At 45.7% G+C, this 21,513-nt stretch overlaps 1 protein-coding gene across 1 annotated transcript in view; it reads right to left on the bottom strand.

The window, feature by feature from the left end:
- extl3 (exostosin-like glycosyltransferase 3) overlaps positions 1-21,513 on the bottom strand; it is a 37,247-nt gene that overhangs the window by 1,826 nt on the left and 13,908 nt on the right. Inside the window, exons 2-5 of the mRNA XM_048250028.1 lie at positions 9,467-12,201; positions 8,609-8,736; positions 6,524-6,668; positions 1,794-1,922 (exon numbers count right to left, since the gene is read on the bottom strand). Of these exons, the coding sequence (XP_048105985.1) occupies positions 1,794-1,922; positions 6,524-6,668; positions 8,609-8,736; positions 9,467-11,608 (2,544 nt within the window). The 5' untranslated portion in view covers positions 11,609-12,201. The remainder of the gene's footprint in view (positions 1-1,793; positions 1,923-6,523; positions 6,669-8,608; positions 8,737-9,466; positions 12,202-21,513) is intronic.

Below are 21,513 nucleotides of genomic sequence, written 5' to 3'. Positions count from 1 at the left end.
AGAGACAAGATGAGTGGGAGTGGGTGAGAGAGAGAGATAGAGAGAGAGAAAAAGAGACAGAGACAAGATGAGTGGGAGTGGGTGAGAGAGAGAGATAGAGAGAGAGATAGAGAGAGAGATGAAAACTATAATGCTTTTCACTGCTCGACCTATTAAAACATTTTAATACAAACAACATCGATTTCAAAAATGGTAGGGGGCACAAAAAAAACACGGAAGAAGGAAGAGTGTGGAGAAGAGCGAGAGAGTTCTCTTGGACTTCATCAATGGAACAACATTATTATTATATGGAAGCCACACATCTCCAAAGACAACAAAAGAGCTGATTTGCATTGCACTGTCATTTTGTTCTTCTCTTAATGATGAGCAAGGTCTATTTCAGTGTTCACATTTCCATAAATTATCTAAGTATTTTTAGGCAGGACAACACAGGAAGGAGGGAAGAGAGAGAGAGAGAGAGAGAGAGAGAGAGAGAGAGAGAGAGAGAGAGAGAGAGAGAGAAAAAAGAGATGAAAGTGAAAGAGAGAGAGAAAGAAAGAAATGTGATTCTGTTCACTGCAAAACCTATTAAACCATATTTTAATACAAATTACATCTATTTCAAGTTTCATCATCTGTATTTCAAGAGGAATTGATTTCCTTTTCTCCACAATCCATATGGGACCACTCTGTGTGTGTGTGTGTGTGTGTGTACGTACATATTCATGTGTGTGCAGGCCATAGACACATTAATCCTATTTATGGATTTCTAAGGGGAGGACCAGCACACAGGCAGATGATGAGAAATGTTCATTTACTAATAGCACAAGATCATGCTCATCATATTTCATTGCGCGCACACAATCCACAGACACTCGCCTCCAACCACAGCTCAACACTGGAACATCAAAGCCAGACAGGCTTTACCTAAATCCTCCTGCATAATCCTCCTACACGAAGATAGTATTGTTGAATACACAAAAATCATGGGGGTGTCTAACTGGGGGCGACAAGGAAATTTCCGTTTGGATATCCATGGAGTGTGTGTGTGGGGGGGGGGCACGGAATTAGTCTGTATTGTGTGAAATACGTGGAGTAAAAGTGATAGTCTTGTGTATGATGATTACAATAAAACTATGCCACGGGCAGCGTTTTGTTTCTGGAGACACTGTGCCAATGGAATCATTGTGTGGAGTGGACAGAACACAGGCTGCTGGGAACAAGCTTGCAAACTCGTGCATTATGCTCAGAGGTTAATCCGTCCAGCAGATGTGTCTAGTCAGAGCTATGCAAAATAAGGACATGTGTTTTGGATCTGTGTACCAATGTGTGTGTGTGTGTGTGTGTGTGTGTGTGTGTGTGTGTGTGTGTGTAATGAACACATGGGCTTTCAGTATCTCTCTTTATCTCACTATCTCTCTGTGTGTGTGTGTGTAACACACATGCTTTGTGAATTATGAATCTCTGCCCCCTTCTGTGCATGTGTATAAAATGAACATAATGCTCCATGCACATCTCTCTGCGTAAGTGTGTGTTTGTGTGTGCGTGAAATGAGCACGTGCTTTGTGTACAGTATCTCTCTTTATCGAAGTGTGTGTTTATAGATAGGCCAGTGTCTCTGTGTGTGTGTGTGTGTAACACACATGCTTTGTGAATTATGAATCTCTGCCTCTTTCTGTGCATGTGTATATAATGAACATAATGCTCCATGCACATCTCTCCACCCTCTCTCTATGTGTGTGTGTGTGTTTGCTCTCTGGGGACGTGTAGATGTGCGCACTCTCACGACTGGCTGGCTCGGTGCCCACACTGACCTTGATGGGGGGTTTCCGCGTGATGTGCGAGACCAGGAAGTTCATGGCGATGTCCTCGCAGTTAATGTACTCGTCCACCATGTCCCGAATGGCCTGGGGCATCACATACGAGTACAGGTAGGCATAGTACTGCAGAGAGAGAGGAAGGGAGGGAGGGAGAGAGAGAGAGAGAAAGAAAGGGGAGGTTGAAATACTCTGGGTTATTGCTCCATGCAGTATTAAATTCTTTACAATATAACTGCACCCTTAAAAACATACCAATACATTAGAGCAGGGGTATTCAACGAACATTCAGCGAGGTCCAGTTACAGAAATTTTCCTCAAGCAAAGGTCTGGAGCATCATAATGTTTAACGTGCGTGTATAGGCTATGTATGTGTATATATAAATATATATATATATATATATATATATATATATATATATATATATATATATATATATATATATATATATATATATATATATATATATATATATATATATATATTTATTTGTATAGATAGATAGATAGATGGATGGATGAATGGAGCCTAGTTGTAGGCCTAATGTTTAATGTGAAATAAAATAAGTAGCCTAAAAGGCAACATTCGAAATGAGGAGAAATAAGGCAAGATAAGAGTAATTGGGGAGAAAAACTGAGTAGCCTTGGCTATTTTTGAGATCTTAACGTGAACTTAAAATAAAATTTGACCTGAGGATGGATATTCCACAGCTGGTTCCCTGAACCCATCAATCAGCAAGTTTAATTGTATTTATTTAGTTTTTTTATGTTGACCCGAAATCCTGGAAACCCAGGAACATCACGTTGTTGGGGAGTGAATGGATGTAGGCCTAACTAGATTGTGGTGGATCAATCATATTGCCCTCTTAAATCGTAAAATATTCTGTGGTCTCAGCACTGTTAAATGGGTAGGCCTAGCCTACCCTATGCTTGCTCAAAATATATGCTTTGTCTAGTAGAGGTGCTTCAAACTGGCGCTTTTAAAAATTGCCTGTCACAGAATATGTTGAAGAGTCGGTCCAGGGCAATTCCGCGCAAAACTGTCACATCCATAACACCAACACAATGCCATGGTAGCCTATTTAGTTGGCGTTATATGGTTTGACAGTTTTATGCGGTATTGCCCCCAGTCGTTATATATAAAGCTCTGTTCTCGCTGTCTAGCTTTCTCCTCTTTGAGCAATACATGATTTGAAAACAACTTACTTGTAGCCAACTTCCATCTGATTGTTTTTCCTCCTGTCTCCTCTCCTCGCTCATTTCAGGCTATCAGTGAGTCTCTTCACCATAACTTTACTCACTAACTCGACTTCAGAATGCACAGATTTCATTGGTTGAGTAGCAGCAAGCGAAATGATGGTTCCTGAAGCTACTGAAGTAAATGCTGTTATCCTAACCTACGAAACATTTAGCGCAGCTTTGAAACCTTACGTGAAAATCTAAATTAGGCTATATGGTCCGGTCCGGATAGGATCACGTCAGGGTCCGCCATTTGACGACCTCTGGATTACAGCATCCAACTAATACAACTCATGATTAAAAAGAGGGGAGGGAGGGAGGGGGAGAGAGAGGTGGATAGAAGAGAAAGAGAGAAAGAGAAAGAATATGGGTGTTAAGAAGGAGCAAGAGAAAGAGTGAAATAAGGAGTAAGAGGGAAATAGAAAGAATGAGGGTGTAATGAAGGGAGAGAGAGAGAGAGAGAGAGTGTGTAGAAGAGGGACAGTGAAGGCAGAAGAAAAAAAGAGTGAGAGTGTAGGTTAAATTAGGCAGATGGAGAAGGATGGATAGAGCAATAGTATGTGAGGGGAAGAGATAAGAGACAGGAGGTAGAAGGCACCGAAGAATAAATAACCACAGACAGATGGAGATTGTGATGTACACAAAGAAGGGCCATAAACACAGAGCAGCCATGTGGAGTGGGGCAAAAAAGACTGATCTCATATAGTAGCCATGTGGAGTGGGGCAAAAAAGACTCATGATCTCATATAGTAGCCATGTGGAGTGGGGCAAAAAAGACTGATCTTATATCTCATATAGTAGCCATGTGGAGTGGGGCAAAAAAGACTGATCTCATATAGTAGCCATGTGGAGTGGGGCAAAATAAGACTGATCTCATATAGTAGCCATGTGGAGGGGCAAAAAAAGACTGATCTTATATAGTAGCCATGTGGAGTGGGCAAAAAAGACTGATCTTATATAGTAGCCATGTGGAGTGGGCAAAAAAGACTGATCTCATATAGTAGCCATGTGGAGTGGGGCAAAAAAGACTGATCTTATATAGTAGCCATGTGGAGTGGGGCAAAAAAGACTGATCTCATATAGTAGCCATGTGGAGTGGGGCAAAAAAGACTGATCTCATATAGTAGCCATGTGGAGTGGGGGAAATAGACCCATCTCACAGCTCATCCCTACACAACAATTCCATTTTATTATGACTTGAGAGAAAGAAAGAAGGACAGAGAAGGAGAGAGACAGCAAGAGAAAAAGAGGGAGCGAGAGAGGGAGTGTTAGAGGTAGGGGAGTCCCACTGGGCCCCAGCATGGCACGGGGCCTTCCTGCCGCACTGCAGTCAGTTCCAGGGCCTTGATCCCTACCCCCCTCCCTCCTCCTGCTCCGTCCACCTCCACCCCTGCGGCCCTCAGCGGAGTCCATCTGTCAGCCCATCAGCACCGGTGACTCCTGTCCCTGAGCCAGACTCACCGTCTGTTAGAGCACTCACACAGTGACACGCTACGCTACCTTCTTCTTCTCCTACAAGCCCTACAGCCACAACAGCCAGACTACATGTGTGTGCACACACATACGCGCACACAGATGCACACACACAGATGCACGCGCACACAGATGCGCACACACACACACACACGCGCACACAGATGCACACACAGATGCACACACAGATGCACACACAGATGCACGCGCACACAGATGCACACACACACACAGATTCACACGCACACGCATGCATGGGGCCCATGCAACCTCCATCCTGCATATGCAACCTCCATCCTGTTTTCCGTAATGGAGATGTTTACTTCAAACTGAATCAAGGGTGTAATTTTAGGGAGATACCGCATCATTGTGGAGGCTTGTAAAGTGAAAAACACATCAAGGGCATTACAAGGAAATTTTGTAAAACACGCTCTGCTTATGAGAATTATGAAGAGGCAAATAGCCATGCTCTCGTGTGCATGTAGCTAGACATCTTTACCCAGGGTGCAACTGGGACCTTATGCTTTAACTTCCCAAATAGGGCATTCGTTATCGCCCGTGTTTGACATGATCAGGGCTCGGCTGTTCTACCATCTACATTCACAAAAGCGCTGTTCATGGTCACCCGGTTGCCCGGGCAACAGTAGGGTGAGGGAGATATTTTATCAAGACAGACACAAATACAAAATGGGAGTGAAACGGGATGTGGGGGTGGTGTGGGGGTGGTGTGGCGGCGGGGGGGGGGGGGGGAAGAAAAACGTACAGGACAGGAACCAACAGAAAATCCGACAGACAATCCCTCACAGAGGACAGTGAGAAAACGAGTGGGTGGATGGAGGGAAAAGGCTTTTTCTCGACAGGTGACGAGACGGATGGCGGTTCACGGGAAGAAATGGATGTTTTGACATCTGTGAACTTTTCCGTGAGAACTGCAATTTCCAGCGCCAAGCCTCTCCAGCGCAATGACTCACAGCCTGAGCAGCCAGGTGGTATGGCATGCAGCTGTTTAAAAGACAGGTGGCAGATGTCCTATGAGCAGAGAGAAAGGATCTATATGGAATCTATAGGGAATGTTTTCCTTCACAGCAGGGACTATGGATGTCCTCCAAAAGCAACGGAAAAAATAATAATAAAATAAGTCATGTTTTTAAGTGCATAAAGACAGTTTTTGTATGGCACTGGACATTTTGACTGAAATTAATACTGAACTGCGCGTTGTGTGTGTGGTTTTTATTGTACTTCTGTGTTTTATGAATATGAATTTCATTAAGTCAGGGACAGATTTTTACTGTTATGACTAAAGCATGCGGTGCGAATTCCAAACACAGGCACACTGTTCTACTGGAGCTTAGAGTCCGGCTCAATGGTTGGGGACCTAAGGCTTTGGGGTGGACACCAAACTGAAATCCCCTGTGCACAGCCAGTTGGTAGCAGGAATGTGTGAATGAAGATCAAGGATTATCCACCACACACTGCAATACATGACTTTCACTGAGAGCGACCAATGTGCTTCGCAGGCTAGCTTTTTACTTATCACTTATTAATTTGGCTGAAGCTTTTCTCCAAAACGACTTACAGATGTCATTTATTACAAGGGCCACGGTCCCCAGAACAACTCTGGGTTAAGTGCCTTGCTTAAGGGCACGGCACTGGCAGCCCACTGCTGAACCCACAACTTGTCTACTTTGGTTTTATTAGGCTAATGGCTTCTTCAGGTTCACTTCACAACATTGTGCTAACATTCTCTTTGGGGTAGACTCATCCTAAACCTACTGACCTAACGAGACAGAGGGGTTGGGCGGGTGGGGAGCATCTTGTACAGCCTCTCAAAATTCTTTGACATCAGACTTTGGGGTCATCACACCGGACATAATTTGACTCCGCGGCTCTGCGGATCAGCAGTCTCCTCATCGCGGACCGGCCCATAGTTTGAGAAACCTACTGGCCTAACAAGATAAAGGGGTGGGGTGTGGTGTGGCGTGGCGTGGTTCTCGGGGCGTTGGCCTCTAGCATACCTTGTGGAAGAAGGCGGCGCCGGTCAGGACCATGGACAGCTCGCAGGAGTAGTTGGAGTTGTAGAGCCAGGACTGGTGGTTGACATCCCACGCGTGGAAGCGGCCAGGGAAACCCACAATACGATCCCTGGCCTCCCGCCATACCCTGAGGGAGGGAGGGAGGGAGGGAGGAGAGGGAGAGAGAGAGAGAGAGAGAGAGAGAGAGAGAGAGAGAGAGAGATGCAGAAATATTAACAGAGTGAAAAAGAGGGAAAAGACGGATGGAGATCGGGAGAAGGAAAACATTGGGGGAGGAGAAACGAGCATTAAGATAGAAAGACAGATTTGAAGAGAAAATGGGATTTAGGGAGAGAAAGAGAGACAGATAGAGAGATGCAGCGCCTCATGCAGTGCAGTTGCTCCCTTGAGTATCTGAGTGGCTGATTGGTGATTGAGATTGTTCTAAGTGGCCTCTGAGTGCTTGCTCTGTGCAAACTCAACTAGAATCCATCACTTCACCAAGGAGTGGCTCAGGAGATACATTCATCTCACTCAAAAAACACACACACACACACACACCACAAAGAGAAAGAGAGACAGACTGCTAACACTAATAAATGCACCAACATGCTCAAGCCTGTTTGTAAGCGAAAGTAAGAGTATGGACAGACATAAACACACACACACACACACACACACACACACAGCTGTAAAATGTGAAAGCAGGAACATATGGTCTAGCATCAAATAGAGGGGGGTTGTTAACCTGTGCTGCACTTATCAGGTGAGATGCCAGACATTCCTTTCTCTCTCCCCGACTCAAGTGACCCCTACTGCCTCTTAAAGACCCCCACCTGCAAAGGTATGTTATAACTTCACATAGCTCCCCCTTCACCCTCTACACACACACACATCGCTCTCTTGATCTCTCTCTCTCACTCTCTCACACACACACACACACACACACACACACACACACACACACCTTTGAAACCCATCTCAATCTTCTTATCTTGTTTACACACACGCAGTGCTTTCACACACTAGTTGTAAACTCTCTACGGGGCTGCATTCCGAGCGATGCGATTTCCCCCCCGACACTGGGGATAATTTATGCCAAATGACCCCACCCCCACCCACCCATGCTGCGGCGGTAGCAGTGAGCGGCGTGTCCAGACAGGCCCCCGGGGCAGATGGGATCAGACAGAGATAGCTAGCCCTGAGCGCAGGATGGTGTGTACACAGCGCCGGCGCTCGCGCATGCTAATCACACACTCCCCAAGTCCAAAGCGGGGACGACTCCCACAGGCAGATGAAAGACACAAAATGGCATTTTTGGGGGGTAAATATTTACAGTTTCAAAATGCTTCCATTCCTGAAGACAGCTCGCGGTTTTCCTCTTAACCTGCTAGCCCTTGGGTGTTGGCCAAATCAAACCTATGCAGGGCTGCGTTCAGCCAGGCTCTTCCTGGACCACCTAAAAGAGCTGCAATGTTTGCTCAAGGATGTCCTCACAGCGCACCACACGGGTATGCAGCACTGAGGTGCCAGCAATTCGCACCGATTCTACATGCTACATAACACGCTTTACACTTTCACTTCCTCTTTGGATGAGTACATTAAAAATCCCCCGAGTAAACTTTGCAACATTGCAGCAATCAATATATCTGAAAGGCTACATTTGAAACACAGCGTTCTGTCTATTAAGAGCCATTAAGTTATTGCGTTCTGGTGCTGTGGAGAAGCATCTTTTCTGGATCTCCCATCCCATCTATAACGGAATATTAATTTACTTCTGCACATGTTCATGCATGGAATTTGTGTAGCTTGATTGATTACTGACAACTTGGCTACATGGTAAAAGGTTTGCACTTTTGCAACAGACAATACACAATGTGTGTATTCAAATCATGAAAGTTTCTATGTAATAGAATTCATCGCTGGGTGAAGGCGCCGCAATAGTGACATCTTTAAACAAGTGTGCAACAAACTCAAAGGAGCAGGATTTACATGTGCTGCTTACCAGACAACTTCTCAAATAAACGCTGATAAACAGGTACACTACCACTACAACAGCTCTGTATTCTCCCAGCATTCCGCGCTCACCTGAAGCCAAACATGATCTCATCATGACGGAGATGGGCATCGTCGTCAATGGACAAGATAGCTTCCGTTTCCACGGCATCCCATGGGAGGAAGCGGTTGTTCAGGCTGTTCTTTTCAGTGCGCACCACCTGGAAGAGAGTGGGTAGGGTGGGGTGAGGGGTAGTTTTAGGGGAGAGTTTGTGTCACAGCTCCTCAACATTAAAACAAGCATATAATACAGCAATGAAAGGAATATGACAGTAAATGTTCTCCCTTGCGAGCTGAAGGCCTAAAAACTCTAGAAAAAGCGCTGCTGCTGCTGCTGCTCGGGAAAAAAATGCAACCGCATAGACAGTGGGGGAGGGAGACTAGTTCAATGACTGAAATTTTTATGAAGACAGCTTTAATTAATTATAGGATTTACATTCCATGGATGCTCCATGATTATTGAAATGTCATTCAAACTGGCTTCTCTCTCCGACAATTCTGCAGCTTGCACAGAGGAAAGCAAACAGTAACATTATTAATATTTAACTATACATCTAGGGAACAATTGGCTAAGGACTTAGATACGGAATAAGTTTTTTTTAAAAACCCAACCCTTCTGTGGGCATGGAAGAAACTTCTTTGTTTGCCTCTATCAATGTTAACAAGTGTAATGTTGGCTCACCGCCTTCTGAATAGAAATTGCTTCAAAAGAATATCTGCAGAGCCAAGCAATGTAGGTGTTACAATGGCTTGGACAAAATAACAGGTTGAAGTTTATGTGTAACGGGTGATTTGGGTCAGCCAGCAGGACTCATAGACTTAACTGACCTCTTGTGAGTCATAGTGTGAATTTAATGGCATAATGGGTTTGGCACTGGACAGCATACTCACCACAATAGGCAGCCCGATGTCCGGCCAGATAAGGTCATCCGAGGGTGGCTTGGGGGAGTTCCAGACGACAACAACTTTGTTGAGGTAGGGGAGGCCATTGAGCCTCTCCAGGGAGTTCATAAGGACCTCCTCCCGCTCGTAGGTCAGCATCACTACTGTGAACTGCTCACGAGGGGTGTTCCCCCCGAGAGCAGCTTGGAACTCCCTCCCAGAGCCTCCAGAACCTCCGCCGATGGGTCGGAAGCCAGTGCCCGAACCCAGGAACTTAGCCTCCGAAGGGAGCACTGGGTCAAAGGGTGTGTGGGGGAACAGGTGGAAGGGGCCTGGTGGCCGATTCCAGGTGCGGTACACGTCAGACGCCGTGTAGGTAAAGTTCCTCAGGAAGCGTGGCGAGGCATAAGGGGGTTCCGTCTCCACCGGGCCCAGGTCCAAGTCACCGTTGTCGGCCAGGTTGGCGTCGGTTCCAGCCAGCTTACCGGCCTTGTGCGGAATCTCCTGCGCCGGCTCTTCCCTGATTGGAGCCGCCGGAACCTGTACGCTTGTGCGAATACTGGCCAGGATGGTGCCGAAGACCGTCTCCGAGGTGGAGAAGTAGGTCTCCCAGAGGAACCTGCCTTGCCTCCTCATGGCCAACAGGTCGTTGTCTGACAAGCTGCGTAGCAAGAAGTGTAGTTCAGTGATGCGAGGCTTGGGGACAATGATGGTGGCCTCGCTCCATCGTATTAGATGATGATACGGCAACTTGGAGTGGTCTCCAAGCACGACAGGGATGGCACCCACCTCAAGAGCCTCAAAGAGCCGCATACCACAGCCAGCTGAAGCTACCAGCTGCCCATCCCCTGGAGCTATGACCAGGGCAAACGTAGAGACTTTCAACACCTCCAGCCTCTCTTCGCGCTCCCCACACAAGGCCCACTCGGTTGGCAGGCTGGGCCTCGGCCGGTTCTTACACGTGAACTCTACAAGTACCTGGTCCAGGTGGCTGTCCTGGACCGCTTTCAAGGTGCCAATGATGCGGTCGTCGTAATCAGCAGGCGGATCTCCCTCCATCTCCTCCTCGAAGGACTGCGGTGGGGCCTCTAGCAGGCTGCTCCTCAACGACTCCACCTTCTCGCCTTGGAAGGTGAAGAGATACTTCCTCTTCACCGGAACCTGAGGGGGCACCTCCAGGAAGTTGGGCTCTGAGAGGGCGTGGACAAGCGGGGACACCACAAGGTCGAACCCTTCCCGATACTGTCGCTCCAAGAAGGTGGACTGTGCCACAGCTGCCCGCCCTGTGCTCACATTATACAGAAAGTTCTGTGTGAGGGACTTTCTCGACAGGTGGACCAAAAGGTGGTTATGGCCATCGGACCTCCAGTAAGGTAGCTCCCGAAGCTGCTTCTCCAGGTCTACAGGAGAGGGGGGAGGGGAACCCGGTGTTTCCTGCAACTCCCCTACAAGCACCACATACAGGCAAGCGATGCTTGGGTTGTCCGTCACATAGATGTTGCTTTTAACCGACGCTGCAAAAGCTTGCTTGACCAGCGGGTCAAGGTTCTCTCCCCAGGTATATGACCCTGTGTCGTAAACATAGACCGGGAACCCTGACGTCATGGGGCACCGGGCATAATCGAAACACGACCGGAGGCGACACGCCCGTGATGACTTAGGAGGGGGAAGACCGGCGTCATCTTTGTCCGGCACCAAGCGGACCGGTAGCGAGAGCTTGGGCTGATTCTGGGCCATGAGCTCCTTGTAGGAGTGCTCAGTTTGGCTGATGACATTCTTAAGCTGCAGCAGGTCCTGCTTGGCGCTGTCGATGCTCCGTTTGCAGGCCTCGATGCGCAGGTTGAGCCGGGCGATCTCGCCATTCAGTTCCTGCCGCTTGGCCTCCAGCTGGAGGAGCTCCTCGCTGACCGACTCGCGGATGCGACACAGGTCCTGCACGTGCTTGGCCTCACACAGCTCGCCGCCGGGCCGCGGCCCAAAGATGCGCTTGTCTGGCCCGCCGGCCTCGTCGATGGTGGTGAGGTAGTAGTGGGCGATGAGTGGGAAGAAGACCAGGATGAAGAAGAGCATGAAGCTGAGCCAGGTGAGGCGGACGCGACGGAACACCCATGGCTGACCACCGTTGCCCGCCATTCCCCCGTTGCGCTGCATTGCCACGGCGGCAGCTCACAATCGCGCGTGGTCACTCTCCTTCGGATTGAGCACCAGCGTGATCAGTGTGTCGATAAGGAGGATCAGCGCCCATGCTGCGACCTTGTCCACATTGCGAAAGGTTAAAAGGTTAAAGGTTACGCCTGCAGTGTAGGGGGAAAGATAATAAATAAAACAAAGAGAGCAGAACCTCAGCTGCTTACTGCAGATTCTCCAATGCCTTTCCCAAGATGCATCTGGGTCAATTTCTCACAACTCTTTGTATTCCGTAGAGCCATCAAAATGAAGGGAAATTTCATCTTCTTTTTTCGAACTGGGTGAACATCACAGACATGTAAATGGTGTTGTATTTCTCCATGAGAGGGCCAGGGGTAGCCCAGGGCTACCCAAGAAGGGAGAACATTCCCTGGACAGAGGGAGCAGATGTTAAGGCCATTCTGGGTGTACCATGGAGGTCATGGTTGGCCTCCAGCTTGCTCTGACACATTGCGACTCAGCTTCCACAGCTCCCCATGACCGGGGGACCAACCGTGTGGATCGTTTTGTGGTCCACGGGGGTGTTCAAGATCCAGATGCCTTCAGCCACGCAGAATCTGTAACAGAAAAAAAGGAACTTGATCAAAAACCTGATAAGCCTGAAGGCAGAGATTTTTCCCAGCTCTCTTTATGAAACTAATGTTTGTCTTCACCTGAAAAAAGACAGGGATGACACTGAGGTCACATCTTACCGTCCTCTAAGTTTGCTAAACAGCGACCAAAAAATTATTGCAAAAGTTCTTACGAACCGATTAAGTAGACATAGCAGTGCCCTAATCCACCCGGACCAAACAGGTTTCATAGATTCTACTTCTCTAACACTCGCCGCCTGTTAAATACAATGTACTCTAATAAGCTACCCCACGCTGCCGTCATCGTTAGATGCCCAGCAGGCCTTTGACCAAATCCAATGGAGATACATATTTTCCACTCTTCTTTTGGTTATGGTGTTGGCTATGGTGTCCCCCGATTCCTGCGGGGCTGTGACACCAGGCAGAGGTGGTACCTTTCCCATATGTTTTTTCCCTGGCTCTTGAGCCCCTGGCAATAGCTTAGAGCCAGCCCCCAAATCAGTGGAATAAATTGTGGCATATCTGAGTGTACTATAGGCTTATATGCAGATGATGTGATTCTGACCCTGTCAGATGTTAGGACATCCCTTTCCCCTTACTTGATTTGATAAGAACATTTGGTCAATTCGCTGGATTTACTATTAACTGGGACAAAAGTCTGTTCATGCCCCTATCTGATGGCCTAGACTCTAAATATCTTGAGGATCTACCATTTAAAGTTTCCACTGATCAGTTCAGATATTTGGGAATCAACGTCACCAAAACCCCCAAACTTCTCTTTAAATGCAATTATAATGATCTGACGGACAAGCGTAAAGCTATGATAGACAAATGGAAACTTCTTCCCCTTTCTTTAATAGGGCGTGTGAATATTATCAAGAGGATTGTACTTCCCAAATGTATCTATCTTTTTCAAAATGTACCCATTTTTCTTACAGCCGACTTCTTCAATTCATTAGACTATAATTTTGCCCTTTGTATGGGCCAACAACCCCCCCCCCCCCCCCCCCTGGTTTGGGCCTGCCTGTTTTGAATCATTATTACTGGGCCTAAGCATGAGTATTCTGGAATAATGCTCCAGTCACTGATGAGTAACCTCATTGGCCTGTGATTGAGTCCCACAATTCAAGTCAAGTCAAGTCAGTTTTATTTTTATTTATTGTGCATGCACAGAGTGCCAACCCAGTCAAAGACTGTTGGCGCTTCCCTTAGTGTTTGTTTCTCTTTGTTTTATTTTCAAATATTTTATCGAACTCCTTGAAGATATTAGACAAATTAAGGGTGTGCTGAATCTCCCTGAGCTTTCCTTTTATGCTCCCATGTCACAACCCTTCTTTTCAAGGTCTAATGGACTCAGTGTTTATGCACTGGTCAGAGAAGGGGCTTGCTACTATTAGCGATCTTTATTATTATTATTTTGCATCTTTCACTCAACTTAACGAAAAAAATGGCTAGATGGAAGCACATATTTCTCCTTATCTTCAAATAAGAAATCAGCGTTTCCACCTTGCCCTAAGTTTAGGATATGGTTGAATGATATGGTATCCTGTTTGTATCTGGAAGAGCTGCACTACACTTTGTCAGACACCCACCACAAATTTCATAAGATCTGGGGGCCTTTCACAGACCATATTAAGAGAGAACAGTCTCAGGATGAGGTTTAATGGTATTAGATTGTGTTGTACTGTATGATGTGAATTGTTTTCCTATTCTCATGATGTGAATTGCTTTTATGTAAATTGCTTGCTGGGACCCTGGCCTTGATTTGGGCCTCACTTCTTCCCAACACCGTGGAACTCTGAATCTTCAAAACATTCTTTTCCGTTTTTGGACTGGATTACATAGATACATACTGGTATATTTTAGATGAACTGGCAGTTTATGTTTAGTTTCATTTAGTCTTGTTTCTGATAAGCCTTTATAATACTTATTCACAACATTAAAAGAAATACAGACCATGCCAATTCCTTTTAAATGCAAAACATATCTTGACAGAACTTTGCAGTAGCCTACATGTCAAAGATGTCATGAACATGAACCAAACTGTTTATAAACAAAACAGGAGGCCAAACCCAGTGAGAAAAAGGCACAGTCTAATAAACCGTGGGCTCTTTAGATGTGATGTTTAGCAGATGACCATGCGCCAAATAGTCAGCAAAATGTTTTCAACATGGGCATGAGTCACTGCTGTTGTGATTTCTTGTAAACAAATAACACAGCTGTACAAAGTTATCAGATCTGACATGCCAACACTGAAGGAAGCTCAACAAACAAGGAACCGCTCTGGAATGCAAGACGGCTTCACACATACTAATAAAAAGCCATGGCACTACATTTTTCTTAATGGAAAACAATATTCCAGAAGTACCAAAATAACCAACGGGAAATAAGACATGGAGCCAAGCTGATTACTGGTGACTGGCATTCTTCGCAAAGTACCTCAACAGCAGGAAGCTAGCTGCATATACCTCATCAGATTGCAATCAACAATTAGCTATGGAATTGAGTGGCAATTTGGAGAGATGCTGATTAAAAGCTAGGCTAAATGATGCAACTCCATTTTGTTTTCTGCCAAAGTGGTTTCAAAATTCATGGCCATGCTCATGGTGGAAATAATCATTATAACACTGCTAGTGCCGGAAAAAAACAGACCCTGGCAACCCAAGGGCCTCTTCCCACAGACTGTTGACCCAAATGATGGGAAGAACTCCTCCCTCCAGATCATTATACAGTCTATGCTGCTCATCCTGATTTGAATTTTCAGACAAAACATGCAATTTACCCATTTATTTGGTAAAGTACTCTACTAAAGCTACTAGCTAAAGAACTCAACAGAATATCAACCAATATCAACAGAATCTCTGAAAACCCAAAATCATACCAGGCTACATTTACACAACCCTCAGTCCATTAGATGGGTCAGCGCCGTGGTCAGATGAGATTCTTGTTTTATTGTGATTTTCCAGGGATTTGTATTCTACAAGACAATAAGAGCACTACAGCAGGAGAACAAATTGACAGCGAGGGTTGCCATGACATCCTCGGCTGCCCTGTAAGAGCGTGTGTTTGCACTTCCTCTGATAAGAGTCCTTTTCTATTAAAAAGCAAAAAAAAAAAAAAATGCCCTCAGAATAATCCAATTTCTATGGTCCTTTGAATGAGAGGGTAATAACACACACAAACAAGACAAACACACACGCTCTAAACCATAAATCCAAATGTTAACCAAATATGTCCCTTCATTTTTTCAAGAAGGGTAATAAGCCTAGCCGGAATATTCCTGCTGGCTGCATTTCTGTTCGGTTTTACGGTCCAGACTATTCCCTAAAAGCCTGTGTTTTTGCTGAGATTTGAGGAGATTTAACAAGCAGGGATGAGCACTTACATAAACACAAGATCAACACACATATAGAGAGTCTGGGGCACACACTGCCCAACACACAAGTAGACATTCAGATAGGCACATACCAAGACACATGCCACAGGCATACACACATGCCAGCAGGAATGTGTCTCGGCTCAGGCACACACACAAGCACAAGCACATTGAGTGCTGCTTTCTCTTCCTGATGGAACAGCTCGCAATATGGTCACTGCACCTGTCTGCTTCGAGCTACGGCAGAAACGACAGAGAGGCCATTACTTACGCTTCACGCATTACATCCGAGTGTGTACATGTGAATAGCCTCAGCACAGACACACACACACACACTCTGTGTCCCAGAAGTGCTGCAGAGCCACCGCAGGTCAACTCACAACAGTCTCAGATAACACTAGGGACATCACTGGGGTGTGTCCAGTCACGCACTCCCATCTACACAAGAATGACAGACACACAGACACACACATACACACAAACAAACAATATACAACACACACACACAAACAATATACAACACACACACTCTCACACACCAGAGACTTCAGTCATTGCAATATATCATCTGGCGGTTTGTCAGTTCACTCAACATTATGCCTCTGGCTATATCAAAACAGACATTACAGCGCCATAACCCCACCCCATGTAATGTACATTTTTTGCCCAAGTGATTCATTCCACCACAACACAGAACACAGGCTCCCCAGAGTTCAAGTGATTGCCTTGGACCACACCTACAGCCTGCTCCTCGTGCTTTACCTTCTGATGCTTTGATTTATTACTGTGCCATGAAAAAGGCCTTGAAGCCATAGTCAAAAATTAATAAATAAATAAATAAATAAATAAAATAAAATAAAAAACAGGCAAGTGTAACAGCAAAGGATCTATTAGGTGAAGGCTTCTCTGTAGATCATCCTCACTGCTACCGTTTTGCTTTTTTGTCACTCAGTACAATGTACAGAATTGCTGCTTTTTATGTTCAGTGGAAAAAACTGCATCCCAAAGACTGCAAGAGCAAGAAGTCTGATCTAGTCATGAGAGAGAGAGCATCTACACCAAGTGCATCAGCAATTCTGGATTTTTAAATAGATTTTGATGATAAAGCATGCCTTAAATTCCCTGCATGACGTCTGTACCACTGCGATTTCATAATCTCATGGTAAAACGGGAAGAGTCCTGTTCATTTTTTTCCCCCTGAGGCAGATGCAGATGGGGAACTCTGGCACCGACTGCTAGGCTCCATCTTGCCAGCTCAGTCTCCACGGAGACTCTGGTCTGCACCCACTCAACTCAGAACGCTTGTTTAGAACTCAATCAGTGAGTTGTGGGGGGATGATTTTGGTCATGGCAAACGGAAATTGCTTTCATTTTAAAAGTTCACACAAAGCTGAAAGTCACAGAAGTAGTGATAGTAGGTAGCATGGCGGGCCATCCTATATCATTGCAATGTATAGTCTGGAATCGAACCATTCACCTCGCTTAATCCAAGGGGCGGGCAGAGAATTGTCTTTCAAACTGCATAGGCATGCAATAGGCCAGCGCTACGACCATATCCGTATCCGGTCGGCAAAACGGCAAATACATCCTTCTTCGAAAGGAATGACTTAAGTGCATTGTGTTGCTCAACTTTCAAAGAAAAGCACAAGTCCAACTTCTCCAAAGACAAACAACGACTCCGATTCAAACAACCGCTCTTCGTTCGCCATAGACACCTTCCTTGTTGTTCACCGTCACAGGACTGTCGTTATCCTGTTAAGCCTGCCTTAAGACTCTCTAACAAAATAGAGCGCTGTGATTGGATGAAGTCCATGGCGTCAGCCAATAGAAATCCCTATGGTTTGATACTAGACGTACAGGCTGAGCAAATTAATTTGCCGCCGCTAGGGTGCGTCTAGATTTCTAGGCTAGATAGTAGGATCTTTTTCAATCAGATGTGAAGTGGATGAAGAGAAGACATAGAGAGCTCATCAAACCCTTCTCTTTGGAGGTGTGTACGTGTGAGGGGGTGGTATGTTAAGGCTGATTTATGCTTCTGCATTGATTCGACGGCGTACCCCACGTAAACCCCTCTGCGTCGCCGTGAACCCCCCTCCCAGCTCTCCGCCGTCGCTCAACGTGCACCTCCAATAATGTGTAACCTCACGTCGAGGCGACGCAGACCGCAAGGACTGATTGGTCAACTTGTCCTGTGTGCTGATAGCCAGTGTTTTAAGCAGTCTACTGTGGGAAGTAGCAACATGCTAGTTCGCTGACATAAGCTTTGCGAATAAACTCAGACATATTTTGGTTACAATGACGAGGTTATCCATAGTAGTATCCATAGTAACTAGGTCAATGGATTTTACTGTGTCTATTTCTCAATACTTTTTACAAAATCTAAGCAAGAAAAGGCCAAAAACAAAGAAGATTAATATTTCAGCACGACAGTCTATGGGGTTTGCCATTCTGACTATCATTTTGGTGGTGAGCGACACAGACACAAGCGACGCAGAGCTTCGAAGCCACACACTCCCTAGCAGTATGGCGGTAAAATGCACCACGATACAAAGCAACCCCCGACGCAGAACTCCGAAAGGGTCGCAACGTCGTAGAAGCGACGGAGTAGCTACGGCGTGAAGTCGACCAAGTAGAAGCATAAATCGGTCTATTCATTTGACTGGTTCTGTAGCCTAAAGCGGTCAGTTTAAATTCATTACCTCAAGTGTTTCAACGCACTCATGCAAAAAGAACTTGATTGGCCGTCATTATCTATGCCACACACACACACAAGCAAAATTGAGTGGAAGTTTTTCAGACCACATTGAATGCAGTGATCATTTGTAGGAGGGATGCCGTAGCACAAAACATGGCCACCTTTCAGTGGTATTTAAAACCCCAGTCACACAAGCATGCACACACAAACACATACACTCGTTGAGAAGTTGAACAATGTTATGATTGACTCTCCAGCTTCATCTACGAATGAGACGGTGTTGTGATGGTGAGAACTCTCCTAGCCTAATCCCCTAGGCTACACATTCGCCCCACACACACACACACACACACACACACACACACACACAGCGGACCTAAGCTGTCCATCTTTGCGGACCGTGCAGCAGAACATATAGGCTCTCCAAAGTGGCCCAGGGCCAGGCAAAACCCCATACACTTCCCCAGAATCCTGGAGGGACTATCAGAGCCCCATAATTACCCTCAATTCATCAAGACTGCAGAACCTCACATACATGAAGCAAAAAAATATTTAGGGGGCAGCAGACCAAACCCTGCAGCACAAAAAAGAGCCGCAGAGTTCATGCCCTGTGCTGTCTGGTGACCGAATCTACAACAAAACAACACACCTTACTCCATCACAAAACATTTAAAAAGTAGTGATTTATTTAAAAGGAAGAAAAGAATGTACCTTATAGGCAAATGACATTATGAGGCTGTTCTTCAGAACACACAGTTGTTTACTGCCATAGTGTGTTTCATAAAGCTCCACAGGGGACAAAATGAATGGGGCTCCACAATCTGAGCCCTTGCCATAAAGCAGGACACTGCAGTCAGAGCAGCAAACGCATTAAAACACATAACCACCCTCCTCCTCCTCCCGTATTAAATCCCCCTCCATTAAAACTCTTGTTAAGCTACTCGCAGCTGATGTCGGATGGCACAGCGTCCCTCGAGTTGCTCGGGCTTGTCCTTTGAGCTACGTTAGAGCGTCAAGCAACAAGGCCCGAGTGTCTGGTCTCCTGAGGTGGAGCAAGCCGCGCTGCTGAGGCGTGGGGCTATTCGATGACCTACATAAGCAGATTCACTTAGCACATTGAGTAAACACAAAGTTAGCAAACGCTGAAGAAATGGAAAAGTGTGGAAAAGTGTGAGAGAATGTGTGTGTGTGTTTGTGTGGTAGGGGGGTAGGCTGGAAATGCAGCAGAAGTGAGCTTGACACTTAAACAGTACTAGAGCAAACAAGACCCGGCAAGAATCTACCAGCATACAGAGAGGTGAGCTGGCCCTAGTGTTGCACGGTGTACCGATACTAGAAAGGTATCAAGGTGCCCTCACGCAAAAAACAATATGATTTCCGACGTTTTTAGAATCGATACCTTATTAAAATAATAGCGTTCTGTGTCTATGTGGACCTCTGCCTCTCTCTATGCTCCTTGCACGCATCTAGGCAAGTGGCCGTGTCAACCAGGCAGAGTGAGCAGCAAACGTCAACACAAGTTCTTGCCGACAGTCCTCAGCTTGTGGATAAAACGAATAGAAAGGTCAAATAGAAATCTGGAACTATTTCGGTAGTTAGTGAGAGTGAAGGCAAGCCAACAGGTACACTGAGGCCCGTATGTAAAATATGTTTCAAAGCCATTCAAAGGGAAGTCCTCTCATAGAAACTTGGCTAAGCACCTCGCATACATATTCCAACATTTTTCATGAGTTCAAAGAACGACAGTAGGCAATAGAGAACACCACTATTTGATCAGTGCCAAGTTCATCTCCCCAGTTATAGGCTTGGCATATAGCCTAAGTGAGACGAGTGGGGTTTATTATGGGATAAAGCGACCCTTCCTTAATCAGTAAATTTTGACAAGACATAACGACTGTAATCATAGTGTGCTAACGTGATGAATGTGTAATGTCGACGCTAGTATAACTTTACCATAACGATCTATTTAATATTCGATCAGAACTGTTAATGTTCATCATGGCGTGTAGACTGCAATATCTTTCAATAATTACTGATGTAAAACGTTCATTAAAGCCCACAGCATACCACTGAAGTGTGTTGAGTCTTAATAAAAATAGCGGTTTAGAATATGTGGTAGCAAATAATGTTAACCATCAAAGAAACATCACACTGGAAGCAAAGACGACAGTGTGCGGATATCTTCACTTTTTTCTTTTGCAACCATCAAAGAAATCTCAAAACACGGGAAGGCCAAGGGTAGCCTACATTAGATGGCCTCAAGATTAGTACTAGTAAAGATTAGACTCAATACACTTGGAGGAGGTCTGCGTCCTTTCTTCTCCAGATATTTTAGGATTTCGCTGGGGCATAATTTCACTATCGAGATATTTATGGCAGGTACTATATAGAACGTAACAGAGAAGGTCCACACACTTGCTCTCCGTTTTTTGTTTTGTTTACTTGAGTTCAATCCCCAACACACATGACGTTTCAAGCCCTTCAGCTCTTCGACTTGTCACTTCATCAGGTATTGTATCAAAGTCATAATTTTGGCATCGTGACAACACTACCTGGCCCCACTGTCCGGTGGGGGGCAGTCAGTCACATGTTTCCTGCCCAAGACCAGGATGCAGTAGTCTCAGCCCGGTGTAGATTCCAGGGGGCATGGGGTGGTAGGGACGGCTGGGAATGAGGGGGATTGCACACTTCCAAATAATAATACTGAGCAATACATTGAAATCAAATTTCAATAACGCCTTCCAACGATTATAAAAACAATACAATTGAGATACAATGATCAAAATCAATATAATTGAGAAACAATGACCATTTTGTAATAAACCTACAGCACCGTGTTATCTAGCCTAATCCAGCTCCATTCACAGTATGTCTCCGGTTGCTCTGTTGACAACCTTGAAAGGCCCCATCTGCAGCTGATGGCAGTGACGTGTGTGCTAATGTCCGAGACTCTTGTCTGTCGTTGCCAAGGTCACAGGAGTTCAGGAGCGGCTACTTTCCAAGTTCACACCTGTGGTCCCATGCTACAGGTCTGGCTCATGGAGCTTGGCATCGCCTTAGTAGAGTACAAAGACAACAAAAACAAACACACACCCACCCACAGACACTGCACCAGAACAATCAGCGTGATGTCTGCCTCGTGTGCTGCTTCTGCCTTAGTGACAAGGAGAGAGAGGGGTGGGGAATCCTACGATGAATACAAGTATCTAGTCTATTAAAGCAATAC

This window comes from Alosa alosa, chromosome 8 (genome assembly GCF_017589495.1).
Source record: "Alosa alosa isolate M-15738 ecotype Scorff River chromosome 8, AALO_Geno_1.1, whole genome shotgun sequence".
NCBI lineage: Eukaryota > Metazoa > Chordata > Actinopteri > Clupeiformes > Clupeidae > Alosa > Alosa alosa.
This window is presented reverse-complemented; position numbering and strand designations above follow the sequence as displayed.